Below are 15,708 nucleotides of genomic sequence, written 5' to 3'. Positions count from 1 at the left end.
AGTGCGGGAGTAAAAGCAAGATAAGAGTAAGATGAGGCAAACGAGATAGACAACAGAAACCTCACATCAGGCCACGGAGGACCATCCAACGATTTGTGTTTTCCAGTTGCAGATATGCGGCAACACTTGACGCAGATCATAGCTGACATTTGGTGACATGAGGCAGAGAAGGCATGCATGACTGACAAGAAACTGACTGGTCAAGCAACCAGCCCACACGCAACAGCTGCACTGTCACACGAGCACAAAGGAGGCTAACACTCTCATCACGGATTTACGTTACATTACAGGAAGCAATACACTGAGCAGGAAACAGAGCAAAGAGTGAGCAGAAAAAGATAGCTAAAAACGTGTGCTAGCCTATGGCACGCCAAGTAAGGGAGTCCACACCATCTGGATGATCCTGCTGTCAGTTGAGAAGGTGTGCTAGGAGGCATAGGAGCAACACCAGAGACAGAAACACTCGCGCCGATTCGTGCAGCGCGCTACGCAGAAGTGAGTGCGTGTCACCATCACGCGCAGTAGGCAGCTGGGGGTCATCTAAACAGCAAGCGTGCAAGTGCTCCATCGCCGACATCCGCAACAGTTCTTTCTCAAGAGTCGTCAGGTAGAAGTCGTGTGTTGGGGTGGTCCCAAACCACACGCCTTGAAACGGAGCAGCATCGGCGTAGTGTTGGTCCATATGAGCATCTGTCGCACTTCCCTTACGGTTGTGGCAGCGAACACGTCTTGGCCAGAGAGTCAGCCCGTCCACGGGAACTGCCAATCAGTGTCGAAGCGTCCACGATTCCGTGAGAGCCCTTCGGGTATGCTGTGTCTTGCTAACCTGTTATTGGGTGCTTATCGCTTAGTCTGCAATAGTAGCTTGGGCGTACGCAGCTTTTCGTGTGCATGGTTAAACAGCCGGTGACATCCGTTCAGAAAGAGGCGCGTGTTTTCCAGAGGAGGCGGTAGAGAGCATAATACACAAAGTATGCAGGGCAAAAGCGCAAAGAGGCCGCACGAGCCTTCAGGAAAAAAAAGCGGCGTGAACAGTGCGCATGGCGCACGGCCGCCCAGTCGACCCCCTAGCAGAGCCCACTACAGTAAACTAGCTGCTTCATGAGTATTGAAAGGCCCTTTTGTGCTACCTTTTCTGGGGGCTGCTCTCTCCTGTTGTTGTTGTTCCCCTTTCGTCTAGCACAACGGTGGCGATATGTACAGGGATGCGATCTAAAAAGTGCGATGGTCGCCAGTATGGGACGAAAAGAAAGCCCGCGACATCGCGCCCGCCCCCTTCACAGTCCGGTCGGACTTGGCGTTACAACTCCCCAAAGCGCACGCTCCATCACTAGTGAAAGTAGAAGTGCGAGAACCTCAGGTTGCAGTAACTGCAGCACAGATGGTTGTGACCAAGCTAAACATACCGTTCATTTACGTCCTCGCTGAACGCCAAAGTCGTACGCGCTGGCAGGCAGAAGCTCTCCCGTCACGGGGCAACGATACAGTATCATTGCTTCGGTAGCAGACACACGTGTAGCATCGACAGCGGTACATGCTTGCCGCTGCCCTTCGGCTCCCTTGCGCTTCTGCGCGATCTGTGCCTCCAAAGTGCGCCGGAGGTCTTCTGCTTTTTTTCTCGCCACCTTACGCTCATGCGCGAAAGCCTCCTGCGCCGATCGAGTATCGTACTCAATAAGCGCACGGACGCTTGCCCGTTCTGCTTCCTCTTCACGAGCACGATCGTTGCGCTTTTTCTCGGCCTGACGGCGAAGGTCCTCGTGAAACCTACGATTTTCGGCTATCTTAGCATCCTCGGCTCTCGGTGAATGCGCGGCTGGCCAGAAGAGAAGAGGCTCTACAGACTTCTGTCGCTGCCGTGCGGCCTCTGCATGGGCCTGTCGCACCTTTCCAGCCGCCTTTGCTGCGTCTTGTAGCTGCAGACGCTCGTACTCGCGCCTCTGGTGCGCGTTCTCCACTTCACGCTCAAAGCTCTCCAGTTCTGCCTTGGCATAATCCGCGGTGCACTGCCGCTCCCTATCCCGTTCGGCTTGCGCGCATTCCCGCTTTTGCGCAGCATGACGTGCATTCAGAGCCATGTCGTCCACCTGCTTCTGCTGTGCCCGAATCGCCTCATCCCGCTCTCGCCTTTCCATCGTGTCGAAGAGGGACAAGAGCGGCGCCGCCTGCAGGTTCGCATCAGTGGTGCTTGCCCTGCACCAGCGCTCGCGCTCGGCCTCTTGGGCACTTCGCAGTGCCTCAGCGTTACGGCGGTGTCTTTCCACATTCTCTGCATGCTCCTGCGCGAGCTGCCTCTGCAGCTCCGTGCGCTCTGCTTGCGCCCTTTCACGTTCCGCCTGCTCCTGCGCTTTGTGCTCTGCGCGTCGCTGCTCCGCAACACGGAGGTTCTCTTCGGCAAGTTGGCGTGTGCGCTCCGCTGCGGCAAGGCGGCGCCGATCATCCTGGTCTTTGCCGTCCCACACAACCACAACATCCCTCCCGTCTACATTTGCACCCGCTCGGCGCTCCTCTCGTCGGGTGGGGGCTTCCACTGCTGCTTCGCGCATGGCTTCCCCATGCACTGCTTTTTTGTGGACTACCTCTCCACGTACAACCCCAGCCGCGTTGTACTGCAAAACGGCGCGCTCGTGTGCTATCCGTCGAGCGCGCTCGCGAAGTTCCTCCTCTTTCTTCAGGCGTGCTTGTTCCTGGTTGCACCGAAGCAATTCTCGTAGCAGCTCGCGTCGCGCCTCTTTCTGCCTAGCTTCATCTTTGCCTACCTCAAGACTGCAGTGGACCAAAGGGGAGTTCTCCTTGCGCCCTCGATCCACCCTTTTCTTGGCAAGTTGCTTGTTCACACCATAGACAGATGGAATCTTGGAGTTGTGCACCATGTACTGAACTTCCACTCCATTTTTGCGACGCAAAAGCACTTCTCCGGTGGGGTCTGCATACCAGGGGTTGGCACCTTTTCGATTCTTCTCCAGTACCCGGCACGTCTCCTCTCGTGGACCGCACTTGGATGGCGGGTGCTGTGTTGGTGCCCATACCCGAAACATTGCCTTCTTCGAAAGCGCGGAAGAGTCGAGATCTGCGGAGGAATCGTACTTGTCCACGGTGACACCGAGGTACTGTAGCAGTGAGAACTCCGCAGCCATTCTGGATGCTTTGAATCGACACGCAAACACCGCGCAGTAGTGCGCCACGTCGCGCGCAAGTAGTGAAAAAAGAAAACGAAGTAAATGAAGGTGAGACTGAGGAAAGGATAGCAAAGAATGGGCGCATGACGGCATACCCCCCCCAAAGGGCAAACGTGTAGCCGCGTTCTGTCTCGTTCCGCCACAATTAGTGTAAACAGAGGCACACGAGCTGCGTACAGCAGGTATGTGCGTGTATGTGGTCAGTTAATCTGCCGGAATGGCAAACTACGCACCTTCGACGCGTCACTCAGCACTGTCTCTAGAGAGGCTGTACAGCTAGTCTGACGAAAAGGGAAGATCTGACCGTGCCCTCGAAACCTACGCCTGCGCGCCACTTATCTGTACTTGGATGCACGCTGAACGCGAAGATTCCTTATCTTTTCACTGTAATTTGAGGGTGGAGAGCACCGCTGGCCACTCCTGAACATCCTGTGAAATCTGCTGAAAGAGAAAAGAAAAGTAAAGGTGCTGTAAGCCACAAGAAAAGGAAATGAAGCAAGTCAAACGAAAAAGGACGCATATGTACTCGTAAAACAAAAAGAGTAAAGGTGATTAATAGGGAAACACCATTGGATACCAGAGGCTCTAGAAAGGAAACAGAGAAGTGGTGCCTGGAACTCCTGCTCCCATCAGAGCTGCACATGAACTAGATTCGTTTGCAAATCATGAACAGCAACACATGCCACTTTTAACGAGCCATCAAGCAGACATGAAGCCACCCTCTGCACACAGATGGGAGACAAAAAAGGTGGATGTTTAACGAGGCTGCTGCAGGACTTCTGCGGCAGATCCCTTCCTGTTGGATTCGTACGCTCGTCAGCTTTGTCAGTCGTGCACTTGCTTAGAGCGGAATCGGAGGCTCCTCCTTCAGCAGCTTTGCAATCGCCTTGAAGTTGGGGTCCATGGAATCCCTTGTCATCTGAAGCAGAATCGACTCGGAGGTGGTGAGCTGGCAGTTGGGGCCCCATGAACTCATCAGCTTTACCGCGGCCTTGAAGTCTGTCTTCTTTTGACTGCCCAGGCCGTCTTTTAGAAGGAACACGCGCTTATTCATATCCAAGAGATCAGCTACTGTTTGCAGGATACAGGCGTGTCCCTCAATGCCGAAGACGACAGCATTATTCACGTCTTTCAGCAGCTTCTCCACCTCCGGCACAATACATGAAAAGCGTGTCTTCTCGATCACTTGGGCCGTTTTGGGTAAAATAATCTCCGGAACGGTGTGCCCGAGACCCTTCGGATACTGCTCTGTGACAATGTACTTGGTGTTCTCGGGCAGTGCCTCATGCATTCGTGCCAGCCGGTTGGCAACGAAGACGCAGTTTGGGAAGTTCTCGATGCGCTTGCTGAACGCCTTTTGTAGATCGACACACAGGAAGGCTGTCTTCCCCATGGAGTAATGTGGTATCAAGCGGGACATGACTCTCAACAGAAGCTTTTTGTGGCTTCAACTGGTTATACTAGGTGGAAAATCGCGTTCTGGAGAAAGTCAAGGTGCAGGGGAAGGGACTAAGTATGCTCTCGCTAGACGCAGGAACCTGAAACTCTGTGCAATGACGTGTAGCAGCGGATAAAGCTACACACGAGAGGTGAGGGAATCGAGATTCGAGTACGGGAGTGGTCGATGGAAAACAGTGGTGGGATGGCACAGTCCGTGGAGCAGCAGAGATAAGAAAGCGCAGAAAGATTCACTTTCACGGCAGGCACCATAGCACATGTACGAGGTTCTTTCGCCTTGTGCAGAGAACGAGCGTTCAGGGAGATAGACAAGGACATTCACACCTAAGAAGCAATGTACATACACTGTCAAACCCACTCGTAAGCCTCTCAGTGAGACAGCCACCGTATACAGCGGCATTTATACAACAAGAATGCATGGGAAGTGAGCGTCAGCAGCAATCTACGCAGAGCCACACGCGCACATGCAAGACCCTCTCAAGGCTCCCCACAAAAAGTAAGAAATGTACACCACCTCCAAAGGCGGAAACAGAACGTTACACCAAGAAAAGCAATTGCTAACATAAAGCACAGCGCACAGATACACGCCCACACACACACACACACACACACACACACGAGAAAGAAGCACTGTGGCCGCATCAGTCGAGCGTAAGCTTGGGTATATCGGGAAGAGGGATGTTGTACATCCGCAGCAGCATACCCATACGCCGCATCTTCGCCACAGCAACTTCCTCCAAGCGCTTATGGCGAGCATCGACATCAGGAGCGGCATCCTCCTTGCCTCCAAAAATGATCTCGCGTGTGATAGCTACGACTGCACGCTCCAGCATCGGCTCCGCCCACGAGAACGCGTGATCTTGCGTTCCAGGCGTCACAAGAGGGCGGTTCGCATAAACGCTCAGCTCCTGTACCTCCAACCGCTTGGCTGTGATCTCGGCGATGCACGCGTTGTTGCGGTTCACCCCGCAGAACGACGGGGCAGAGAACACCGACAGCACTGTCGGCAACTGTGTCTCTGGATGGATGCGACCTAGAATGTATCCGGGGAAATAGATTGATTCTTTGTAGTGGTTAGGTCGAGTAAAGCTACTGTAGTCTGGAAGGCTTGTATGGTACTCCATGCCCACGATAAACATCGCCAATTTGTTGCGGCTCAGGAAGTTACAGGCAGCGTTGAATGTATAGCGGAACGCCAGCTCTCTCCCCTGTAAGGCGACAAAAGCGCTTCCGCCAGCGATACGCTCCTCATCCTCATCCATTGGCCCATTCAAGACAAACTCTTTCAGCGCCTCCTGGGTCACCGTTATCACCTCCATCTCCTCCAACGTGCGAAACCCCGAGGAGGGCCCACCAGCGACACAGAAAAACTTGTTCTCCACCACGCACACAACGGGAAGAACTGAAAAGAACTCCCTCATGGCATCCTCGTACTGCTCCAGCGGCTGGCGTTCGCGCGTGCAGCACAGAAGCATCTCGTTTCGAAGAGAACCGAAGCTCTCCGGCTGGACAGGGTACATCATTTCGTGCTTGCCGATGAGAGGTACAATGCGGAACCGAGAGCAGACAATGAGCGTCGAGATTAGGAACAGAACACCCAGCGACTGGTGTGCCCCATCGATGTAGTTACCCAAGAAAACAATATTGCTGACGCAACGATTAGGAAGCACTTTCGTTAACAGAATATTGGCAAAGTCGGTGGCGTGGCCGCGAAGAGGGCCAAACACAATCGTGTCCCCGGAGACCCGCTCCACCAGCTTTGTCTTGCCTTTCAGCAGTTCCGTGGCAGAGGCGATACAGAGAGCTACCCTTGATAGGTGTAAAGAGGCGCCTTGTCTAACTCGCTCTGCAGCTTTCCAGACTACTAGCTCGTCGGAAGCATTACTGGTGCTTTCCAGTGACTTCGTCATACTCAGGCATTAGCACTGTCTTTGAGGAAACACGACAAGCTCATTAGCGAGAGAAGTGACATGGCAAGTAGAAACGGTGTAGAAAAGGGAAAACAAGTTCACGGTGTAAAAGGTGGTGTTGGAGCGGGAAGGATACAACGTGCAGCTCGATCATTTAGAGTCCATGTCCTCGACAACGAAGACATCATGCACAGGCGAGTACCGGTAGCGGCCTTCATGACGGCCAAACCCCCTTCGTGTGCACCAAAGTATGTGGAGGGAGTGGGCCCACGATGCAGGATGTGTGAAACCAGAAACACGTCCACTCTTTGCATACGAAATATAGCATCTTTTCTTTTTTTCGGAAGGTGCCCTGCCCACTTGAAAGCGATCGTCAAACATCTGGCAGCGCAAGCAGCTGCTCTTTCGTATCGAAGTAAAGCGACACGAGTGCTGCCACCTCTAGGTATAACTCCATCACCTCCGTCGTACATGTGGATGGGGTGAAGGTGCGCATGGCGTCCGAGACAATCTGTTCCCGTGAGGAGCCTACAATGTGGTAGCAATTCATCGCGGCACGCCGACTGTACACCCCAGAGTAAACAGGTGGGAGAGCCGCTCGCTCCGCAGCCACAAAGGGCGAAATTGCATAGAACCTCTTCAAGCTGTCAAAGTTATGTTGCACCAGCGCTGTGCGCCTTTTGTCACGTTTCGGCATTGAGGTTCCACGGCTGCTTTCCGGTTAGCATGGCTCGGAAGAGAGGCAACGGGCCGTACCCTTACTTGTTACCTGCTTTGTCAAGGCGTAGGGAAGCAGCAGCGTGTCCTTCTTTTCTTCCCTTATCAACTTGCAGATGAGAGGGAAAACAGAGAGCAGAGAGACTTTCGTCGCGTTTGAGAGGTAAATGGACACGAAACATCTGATGGGTTGGCATACGCAAAAGTCAGGCCCTTCCTTTGGGTTTTGGATCGAACACCGCGTGGGCGGCGCGGTACCACGTTTTTCGACAGAGCCCCCAAAACACTGTCCTCATCCTTTTGCTTCATCGGCACAGTCGCGTACACCGGCAGATCACTTAAGGAGCTACCCTCAGTGGAGTCCGAACCTAACTCGGATTGCGTCCGGGACGAACAGCATAGAATTGTTTTTATTCTGTAGACGTCCGCAGCAACGTCTTCAGTCGCCACTGCAACGCACACCTCACAGCCACTCCAAGAAGAACTACTCAGGAGGAAATAAATAGGCATACACAAAAAGCATGTGAACAGCTACGAGACAAACTCGCTTCCGCCGCACTGAGGAGAGGCGCGTGTTTTTCACTTGCCGTTGTGCAGTCCGTAAGACACCTCGGCGCCTTGCCACATCTTGCGTCGCGCTAGCAGGTACTGCTTCTGCCGCGTGCGCTTGTACTCGTAACGCCACACGAGCTCTTGGTGATAGTGATTGATCACCCGCTGCGGGTTGCGATCTGACATAAAGTCAATCTTGTACAACTTCCGCTCAAAGTCGCTTGAGTAGTGCCACATCGGGCCCCAGCCGAGGCCAGCTAACTCGCCAGAGTTGATGGTGAAACGGAGGAACGCCCTATACTCGTACTCAGTAAAGTTGTCCACCTCGATAGGGTGAAAAAAGGAGTCCTTCTCTGGATCATACGGCGCGTACTCGTCGAGGCTGTTCTTAAAACGGTCGTTCTCCACATCGGTGAATCCGCTGATGCCGTCAAAGGGCTTAAAGTCACGCGTGGTACAAGTGATGAAAAACTTGTTGGGGTCCTGCTTTGAGAGAATCAGTTTGTTGAGACCGCGCACAAAGCTCAGTCTCGACGCCGGAATGCGAGGTAGCTCTTGTGGATACAAGTCAACGTCCGTCGACCCATCGTTCAGCGTAGTCAAAGTGCGTAGGAAGTCGGGGTGTGGGTATCGGAAGTGCGTCTCGTGAGAAAACAGATTCCACCCGTCCACGGCGATGACAATCGGCTTCGTTTTCTCGGCGCTGACCTCGTCGAAGAAAAACTTGATACACACACTCTGACGGTCAATAGATGCTGGCGCAACAGCGCGGTGACCCCACTCACAAAGGTCATAGAGGGAGCGTGGCTGCTTCTCGCCTTGCTCTAGAGGTAAGTCCTGCGGCGTCACCCTCAGCTCCCACGTCTGCAGGAGAGGCCGATTTGCTTCTGCCACTGTGCGAAGAAACTCTCGTCCTGCATCAGGTGCATCGAAGAAGCCTGGCAGGATCGTGCTGGGCCAGCACCACTCCCCGTGCGTCCATGCTTTCGCGTTAGAGATGTAGAGGGTAATGATATTGCGAGAGCGTGCGTAGTGCACTGCCTGGCAGAGCAGTGCGCTCTTGCCGCTCCCAGTCGGACCATCCATAATGAGTCCGGGTCGCCCGTTCGTGAGAGAGCGCAGCGCCCTCTCCTTGCTTTGCCAGAAAGGAAGCTTATCAATGAAGCAATTAAGGAGGTGACTCTGCTTCCGGTACAGGAAACCGCGTGGATGACTTGGGGGCATGAGCTGCATCACCTTTCCGCCCACGCCCTCTGGGAAGTACTTGATCAGCTCATCGTTTCCCAGGCAGTACATGGAATCGATGTCATTGAAGCTTAGGTTGGTCGGATGAATTTCTGGCGGATGGGCGTATGTTTTCTTCACTACATGGGTGGCAATGCCATTGTTAACTACACGCTCATGCTTCAGCGGAATTGCGCCTTCCCACATGGCCACTGGGGCTTCACATGCATCCGTGTAGGAGGTGATTGTTGGGCCGGCGTAAAGGGCCGCCACGCCTTTTCGCCCGAGCTGTCCTCTCATTGCTAGCGCACGGAAGTGCTACGATACTGGAGTTGGGCTATCAGAACATCAGCCGGAAACAGAATCGACATGAGGATCAAAAAAAAGGCCATGGGGGAAGCGGAGAAGCAGCGGTCGAGAGGCACGGGTACTTTCACTTTCGACAGCTACATGATCACGAACACACTGGAGGTACTACCGCAAAAACTGGGCACCACAAGGGACGCTTTTCATCAATAACTATAGCTAGAGAATAGACGACATGCTGCGTCGTCATTTCGCGCAGCAGGGGTATAGGTGGAGCATAAACCCGCCTGCATACGCTGCCAAAGTCACGCGACACCCTATCAGTCCACTCAAAAGATTTACTGGATCTCTTCTTCATTCATACGGCCGCTTTTCACCACCATTTCAACGTTCAATTCCTAGAGGGTTCGAAAAGGCAAAAGAAAAAACGATTCCACCTACAAAGGGCAGATACAAAGGAAAAACGGAGGTGCATGCAACAGCGTCTGCTTTCACGATATAGAAGACATGCAATTTCCAGTAACCTTTGCGCTGCTGCTGAGAGATTGGTGCAGCACAGCCTGCTGCTGATATTTAGGGTCCTTCTCCATGCAGTAGGGCGCGGTGTTCCACGGGATCGTCTGGTGTTCTGGCTCGCCAGCATCAAGGGTGATGGTGCGGATCAGACCGCCGCTGGAGCCGTCGCGGCTGAACGCGTGCGCGACAGCGCGCTGGCAGAAGGCAACGCACTCGCTCTTCGACATATCCGGTTTGTAGTTGGCATCAAAAAAAGAGTACAGAAAGATAGAGCCGCTGCCGCCAAGTGCATAGTCAAGCTTCACGCACGAGCCCCCAGATGGGATGCTGTACACTGAGCTGCCGTTGATAGGGTCGTACCCCGCGACAATAATACCCGCAGAAATGTTCCATCTGTTCATGTAGCACATCTTATGAAACAGGTTCGCTGCCGTGGCAACGTTCACTTCTGTGCCAACGTCTGTCTGATAGCTACCTAAGTAGTTTGACACGCGCTCAGCGAGCGCCTGTGTATCTGCGGCAGAACCACTACGGCAGCAGTAAATCTTCTTGGTTAGCTTCGTTAGCTTGTTGCTGGCCCGATTTACGACATACGTGCCCGACGACGTGCGCGAGTCCGCGGCCAGCACAACACCACCCTTGTACGAGACCGCGAGAATCGTTGTGCCTAGCGAGACAGCCTCGCTTAGCTGCGGATCAATGATGGCAGCATCCGCCGGAAACAGTTCCTTGGCCGCCTGTGCCGGGCCATTCTCCGTCAGCTTCTGCCTTGTGTCTTTCGGATACGATGGATCCTGCAGAAGGGTATGGTCAGGCCGCTGGAGCATCTTTTCGCTTTCTTTTCTCTTCAGTCAGATGTGAGAACCAGTGCAAGGATAGATAAGAAGCAAAAAAGCTGTATAAATCAACTGAGGAAGGCTGTATGCACTTGGCAAGCAGCAAGAACAGAAGAGTGGGAAGAAAATGTGACAGCTGTGAGAAGTGAAAGAAATGGAAACACTACCATGGCCGCAAAACGCTGCGGCTATATCGGGGACACAGTGACTGGCAACGAGCAGGTCCTCTAGAGCGTCACCAAAAGAGGGCACAAAAACACAACTCCCTTTTTTACTTCTTTAGCTCGACAAAGACGCGCATTGTATCCTCTCTGCAGAACAGAGTACAGCCGTCAAATAGGCAAAGCAGCGGCAGACACCTACATGCCATCCTCTCTCTTTCTCATCTGACCTCGAACAGCGACTTCTTGTCTTCCCCGCTCTGGTGATCTGCCGGATTTCCGCGAGCCTCGTATACAATATTCGTTGCCACCTGTTGCTGCGTAGACTTGCCTGTATTTTCACCAAAAAGTTCGATGCGCAGCACGTTTGTCTCCTCGCCATTGTAGCTCTCATCGAAGAAGAAGGTAAGCGAGGAGACCGCCGAGAACTTGGTCGCATTCACCCTGTAGATGATACGATCCTCGCAGCCACCGTCCGCAAGCTGCAGCTGCTCCTGTGGAACCAGCCGCCGAACAGAGCAAAACCCTGACACACTGACGAGGTTGACAAAGATCTTCACTCGTGACGGCGCAGTATCGTTCGCCGGTGCCACAACCGAGATACCCTTAATGCGGCACAGAGACGAAAGCGGGGCGGAAATCAGCAGTTCCTGATCATCGTCACTGCAGATCGGGTCCTGGTTCGATGACATGCTCAGATCAAAAAGCCTGCCTGCTTCGGCGGGTGTGTTTCGGCTATTCCAGAGTTGAATAGCACTAATATCTACGGCATCGTTTAAGGGAACCCCGATACCAAAGACTCCCTCGCTTGCCAGTTGGTCGTCCACATGACTGTGGAGTGCAGTTCCTTGGCGACAGTTACACGGCATGTGGATACCTTGATTGCAAAGCTTATGAATATCTCGTTCTTCTTCCACGCGAAAGCATCAGGAAACTTTCCTTGAAAGCCAGCCGTAAGCAGATTTTTAGGCGACCGAGAGCAAAGAAAAAAGCGAGAAGAATGATGAGTAAGAGTCAGGCTCAAAATAATAAGCACATGTGTCGCATCACTATTTTTCCATGCAGAAGAAGACCTCACGCGAGTATGCTCTTCACCTAATGCAGCTAATCCAAGCAACATGCGCGGAGTAACAGGGGCTCTGCGATGCCGAAAAGAGCATCAGCAAAGTTGCTTCAGCACGACAGACATAAATCGTGCGAGTAGCACTAAACGATAAGACTCCCCAAAAGAAAAAAATTGCGGAAAAAAAAAACCACACCGACACACATCACACGTCACACTCCACACGGTTGCTCTCTTATCGCTGCTTTCCTGGAGCAGAAGGAGCTGTGTGAAAGCGAAACATCTCGTCTGCCACTGCAGACGGGGGCATAATACCTTGCTCAGAGAAGATCAGCGTGATCATGGATGGTGGCACAAACTCCACCAAAGGAACCACTTGCCCCACACCATCCTCAGGCTGTTTCAGATCGTCAGTGCCTAAAGGGAAAATGTGCGCAAACTTAAAAGTCTCACACAGGACGTAGCACGGAACATTTCGGAAGGCGGCCACGATGGAGATCTGAAGGGAGCCTGTAGAGTGAACTAGTCCACCGTGCTCCGTCACACAGTTCGCACCCATCACAACAAAGTCAACATTATTCATCACCGAGCTCACACCGCTGTCAGGCACAATCGTGCAGTACCGGTGCAGCTTATCTTTTAGCCGTGTTCCCTCTGGTGTTGCAAGCACCCTTTTTAGCAGTTGCTCGCCAGAGCCGTTAGGGTAGCCCTTGCGTGCTGGTCTCCCTTCGCAGATGTAAAAGCGGACGCCTTCATGCTCCTGAATAGAGCAGGCAATAGTGAGTGCCAGTAAATTACCCGATCCGTGAACGAGAATCGCGGATGACTTACGGATAAACGGCAGGATATCATTAATCTGGTCTTTCTGACTAGACTCACAGTCCTTCAGACGATCTCGGCATCGCTTATCCATATCCTTGAGACTCTTCTGTAAATCGTTCGACTGCAGAACATCTTTAGTTAAGCTCACGTGAAATCGCTCGAAACCATCACCGAAAGCTTCATACCGTTTAAGTGTCTTTGCAATCTCGGTGTCTACCTCGGAAAAGGTAGCAAACTGGCGAGAGGTCAGAACAGCTTGCACTTCGTGAACCGCCTCTATCATAATACTCACATCGTAATCGTCGCTTGGGACATCCATCTTTTTTCCACACATATAGGGGTTCCTAAATACACAATCAAAGCCACACACACACACACACACACACACACACACACACACCAAAGTAACTCTTAACTAACAAGAGAAGGCGAGAAAGAAGAATCGTAACTAGAGTACAAGGTACAATCGACGTCCCAGTATTACCAGCACGATCCCAAGTCCATTTCGTAATAGACCAAAAGCGATCTTTATCCACTGCAAACCAAACCTGCACCTTCTTCAGCGCATTGGATATGCGTAAAAGACAGATTTTTTTTTTCTTCATGCACTACGACTTTGCACTATCACACAAAGTCAACGCCCACGATGCGAGAATTGAATCGCCGATAAGCGCCTCGAAGCACTCGACAGATACACCCAACGTTACAACCGCATACGCAGAGTCACCCCTTCGATCCACAAAATACGCCAGTTCGCCTGAAACGTGCACGCCAGAGCAACAAGAGCGAGAAATAAGGGCCTTGAGAGAGTCGCTCCTATCCCTTAAGAAGCCCCCACCAAACTGAACAGAAGACAGCCATCCGTGCACAAAAACTGCGTAGTCAGTGACACCTGCCCTTCCAAAGATAGCACACACGCCTTCTCTCAAAATCACTTCCGTACACTTCCTAATGTAAGCTCCTGTGCTCAGCTCACGTGTCCGACCGCAGACCGCTTCCTCCACCATGTACTCTGCAAAGCGTGTGTAGAAATCGTGCCGCCCTCTCGAAAAGACAACACACAAAAACGACCCTTTGAAATGAAAGTACTGCACATCGCCACATGTGCTGTTATTCAGTTGCGTCTCAGCCACAAAGGCAGAGGAAGTACCCTTCGAGGCAACGCCGCTAGAATTCTCATCAACACATGTCCATTGAAAAAAGATTGTAGTGCACAACACAGCCAAGGCCTCTTTGCTCCTTATTTTTGAATTCACTGCATTCAGATTTCTGGAAGCCAAGTGAAAACCAGTTCTTGTGTCCACAAGAATGAATGCAGTATTCATTTCTAACCTCTCGGCCCAAATGAAGCGGCTTTTCAACATAAACAGAGGGGAAAAGAAAAGTCGATGAGACGTCAAGAGATGAAAGAGATGAGTTGACAACCTTCCTGACCATCTCACAGTTTTACTTGCAAGAGCAACTAAAAAAACGCCAACTAACATGCGGCGAGCTCGGGAATCTGCACATCATCCCTTTCTGCGCAGTAACACCATCGGGGTCAGGAGCCCTCCAAGCGATAAATGGGCTCGACTGCCAAGACTATATTACCTACTGGCGCCACCGTGCAGCCAGAGGATGTGAGAAAAAGACTGTAAAATAGCACGGTTCACTCCATGGGTGAGTGAAAAAGGGTGCGCACCACGGACGTCTAAAAAATAATGTGGGAAACACTATGTATCAAATCACACCCCCCAGAGCCCAGCAGGACCACCCACCATCCCTCTTCCCTACGGAAAAGGCGCGCACAGCACTTTCTGAACGGTCCGGGGTTACAATAATGGCATGCTGCCGAACTCCAATCAACCACTTACGCCCCACAAAGGGTAGGCAGTGGTGGCCAACAAGAAAAACAATTCCCAGCTTCAGGTTGAAGTGATGTGAGAGTAACATAATGACCACATGCGACACCGGCCGGCCACTTAAACGGTATGAGGCCCCCCCTCTGCGAATCCAACTTCGTGCCGCAGGTGTCTCCAGAAAACAGCGCATGCGATTGCCGCCGATAACACAAAAAAAATGAAGGACGTAATCGTGCGCACCCCCCACCCCTGGTCTCGTAAGGGCAGGAAAAAAAGCACTGAACCGAGCCAAAATAGCTCCGGATGAGCAAAAAGCTCTCAAAAGATCCTTTTCACAGCCCGTGAAAATCTCACCCTCGCGCTTCTTTAAAGGCAGGAGAAAGACCATGCTCGCAGTTTTCATCGCAACCGAAACGTTCCCTTCGGCACATGTGTAAAAACAAAGCTGCGGATTGTTCACGGCAGCCCTACTACGAGGCCCGCCATAGGGCTTCCTTTCGCGCCTCGTCAGGCCCCGCGTTCCAGCTTTTGCAAGAACAAACACTGCTGGACCCGGAGGCTCGGTTGTCACGTACCGCGTTCTTCGCGCCACCTGCATCAGCATTGGCCAATAAAACTTACGGAGTCGTGATCCTGTGAGAAAGCGTTAAATCACAAGAGGCTATGATCCACATCGAAGCGCTGAAAGAAAATGAAGAAAAAAGGAGTCCAAAAACAGCACCCCCCCACTTCAAATTCATGAGGTATAAACAAATCTCAGCAAGGTTCCGTAGGAAAACACCTGAAATGGCAACGCGGATTGAAGATACACTTTCGGGAAAGTGATAAAAGGCACCATCAAGCACCAATCGTGCACTGCACAAAACAAACATACAAAGAGTAAAAAAGCCTCCGCCTCGAAAAACGTTTGTTCTAGCAGCCTTCACTCCTCACCTTCTCAATCAAATAGTCCGCATTTCCTCAATTATTCATTGCCAGCCTACTCTTCGCTTTGCCCATAAAATCAGACGCGCACACTTTTATAAAGCGACAGAGCTAGGTTACACGGGTTAGAGTTCAATTGGCGGCGTGTAAAACAACAAAGGCGATCGAATGGCGCTTGACCTTATAAGAGGGGGGGGGG

General features: G+C 52.2%; 9 protein-coding genes across 9 annotated transcripts, besides 1 other annotated feature; all 9 read right to left on the bottom strand.

Moving 5' to 3' along the window:
* Nucleotides 1-409: 409 nt before the first annotated feature.
* On the bottom strand, nucleotides 410-682 carry LPMP_120090 (hypothetical protein; the record flags this gene model as incomplete). Its single annotated transcript, XM_010698688.1, has 1 exon — nucleotides 410-682. The coding sequence occupies one exon, from the start codon at nucleotides 680-682 to the stop codon at nucleotides 410-412; it is 273 nt and encodes a 90-aa protein (XP_010696990.1).
* Nucleotides 683-1,409: 727 nt separating this feature from the next.
* On the bottom strand, nucleotides 1,410-3,272 carry LPMP_120080 (hypothetical protein; the record flags this gene model as incomplete). Its single annotated transcript, XM_010698687.1, has 1 exon — nucleotides 1,410-3,272. The coding sequence occupies one exon, from the start codon at nucleotides 3,270-3,272 to the stop codon at nucleotides 1,410-1,412; it is 1,863 nt and encodes a 620-aa protein (XP_010696989.1).
* Nucleotides 3,273-4,020: 748 nt separating this feature from the next.
* On the bottom strand, nucleotides 4,021-4,599 carry MAR1 (ribonuclease mar1; the record flags this gene model as incomplete). The annotated part of the gene is made up of 1 exon (XM_010698686.1): nucleotides 4,021-4,599. The coding sequence occupies one exon, from the start codon at nucleotides 4,597-4,599 to the stop codon at nucleotides 4,021-4,023; it is 579 nt and encodes a 192-aa protein (XP_010696988.1).
* Nucleotides 4,600-5,278: 679 nt separating this feature from the next.
* Nucleotides 5,279-6,547, bottom strand: LPMP_120060 (serine/threonine-specific protein phosphatase, putative; the record flags this gene model as incomplete). The annotated part of the gene is made up of 1 exon (XM_010698685.1): nucleotides 5,279-6,547. One exon carries the CDS (start codon nucleotides 6,545-6,547, stop codon nucleotides 5,279-5,281), a length of 1,269 nt encoding a protein of 422 aa, XP_010696987.1.
* A 373-nt stretch (nucleotides 6,548-6,920) lies between these two features.
* LPMP_120050 (hypothetical protein) lies at nucleotides 6,921-7,244 on the bottom strand (the record flags this gene model as incomplete). Its single annotated transcript, XM_010698684.1, has 1 exon — nucleotides 6,921-7,244. One exon carries the CDS (start codon nucleotides 7,242-7,244, stop codon nucleotides 6,921-6,923), a length of 324 nt encoding a protein of 107 aa, XP_010696986.1.
* Nucleotides 7,245-7,843: 599 nt separating this feature from the next.
* LPMP_120040 (mitochondrial ribosomal death-associated protein 3, putative) lies at nucleotides 7,844-9,247 on the bottom strand (the record flags this gene model as incomplete). The annotated part of the gene is made up of 1 exon (XM_010698683.1): nucleotides 7,844-9,247. One exon carries the CDS (start codon nucleotides 9,245-9,247, stop codon nucleotides 7,844-7,846), a length of 1,404 nt encoding a protein of 467 aa, XP_010696985.1.
* A 590-nt stretch (nucleotides 9,248-9,837) lies between these two features.
* LPMP_120030 (proteasome beta-1 subunit, putative) lies at nucleotides 9,838-10,689 on the bottom strand (the record flags this gene model as incomplete). Its single annotated transcript, XM_010698682.1, has 1 exon — nucleotides 9,838-10,689. The coding sequence occupies one exon, from the start codon at nucleotides 10,687-10,689 to the stop codon at nucleotides 9,838-9,840; it is 852 nt and encodes a 283-aa protein (XP_010696984.1).
* A 391-nt stretch (nucleotides 10,690-11,080) lies between these two features.
* On the bottom strand, nucleotides 11,081-11,551 carry LPMP_120020 (hypothetical protein; the record flags this gene model as incomplete). The annotated part of the gene is made up of 1 exon (XM_010698681.1): nucleotides 11,081-11,551. The coding sequence occupies one exon, from the start codon at nucleotides 11,549-11,551 to the stop codon at nucleotides 11,081-11,083; it is 471 nt and encodes a 156-aa protein (XP_010696983.1).
* Nucleotides 11,552-12,157: 606 nt separating this feature from the next.
* LPMP_120010 (translation initiation factor EIF-2b alpha subunit, putative) lies at nucleotides 12,158-13,063 on the bottom strand (the record flags this gene model as incomplete). Its single annotated transcript, XM_010698680.1, has 1 exon — nucleotides 12,158-13,063. The coding sequence occupies one exon, from the start codon at nucleotides 13,061-13,063 to the stop codon at nucleotides 12,158-12,160; it is 906 nt and encodes a 301-aa protein (XP_010696982.1).
* Nucleotides 13,064-15,623: 2,560 nt separating this feature from the next.
* Nucleotides 15,624-15,707: a repeat region.
* Nucleotide 15,708: the final 1 nt, after the last annotated feature.

The sequence above is a fragment of the Leishmania panamensis genome, assembly GCF_000755165.1.
Source record: "Leishmania panamensis strain MHOM/PA/94/PSC-1 chromosome 12 sequence".
NCBI classification, from domain to species: Eukaryota; Euglenozoa; class Kinetoplastea; order Trypanosomatida; family Trypanosomatidae; genus Leishmania; species Leishmania panamensis.
The sequence above is the reverse complement of the archived record's forward strand: the minus strand, read 5'-3'. Positions and strand labels throughout refer to the sequence as shown.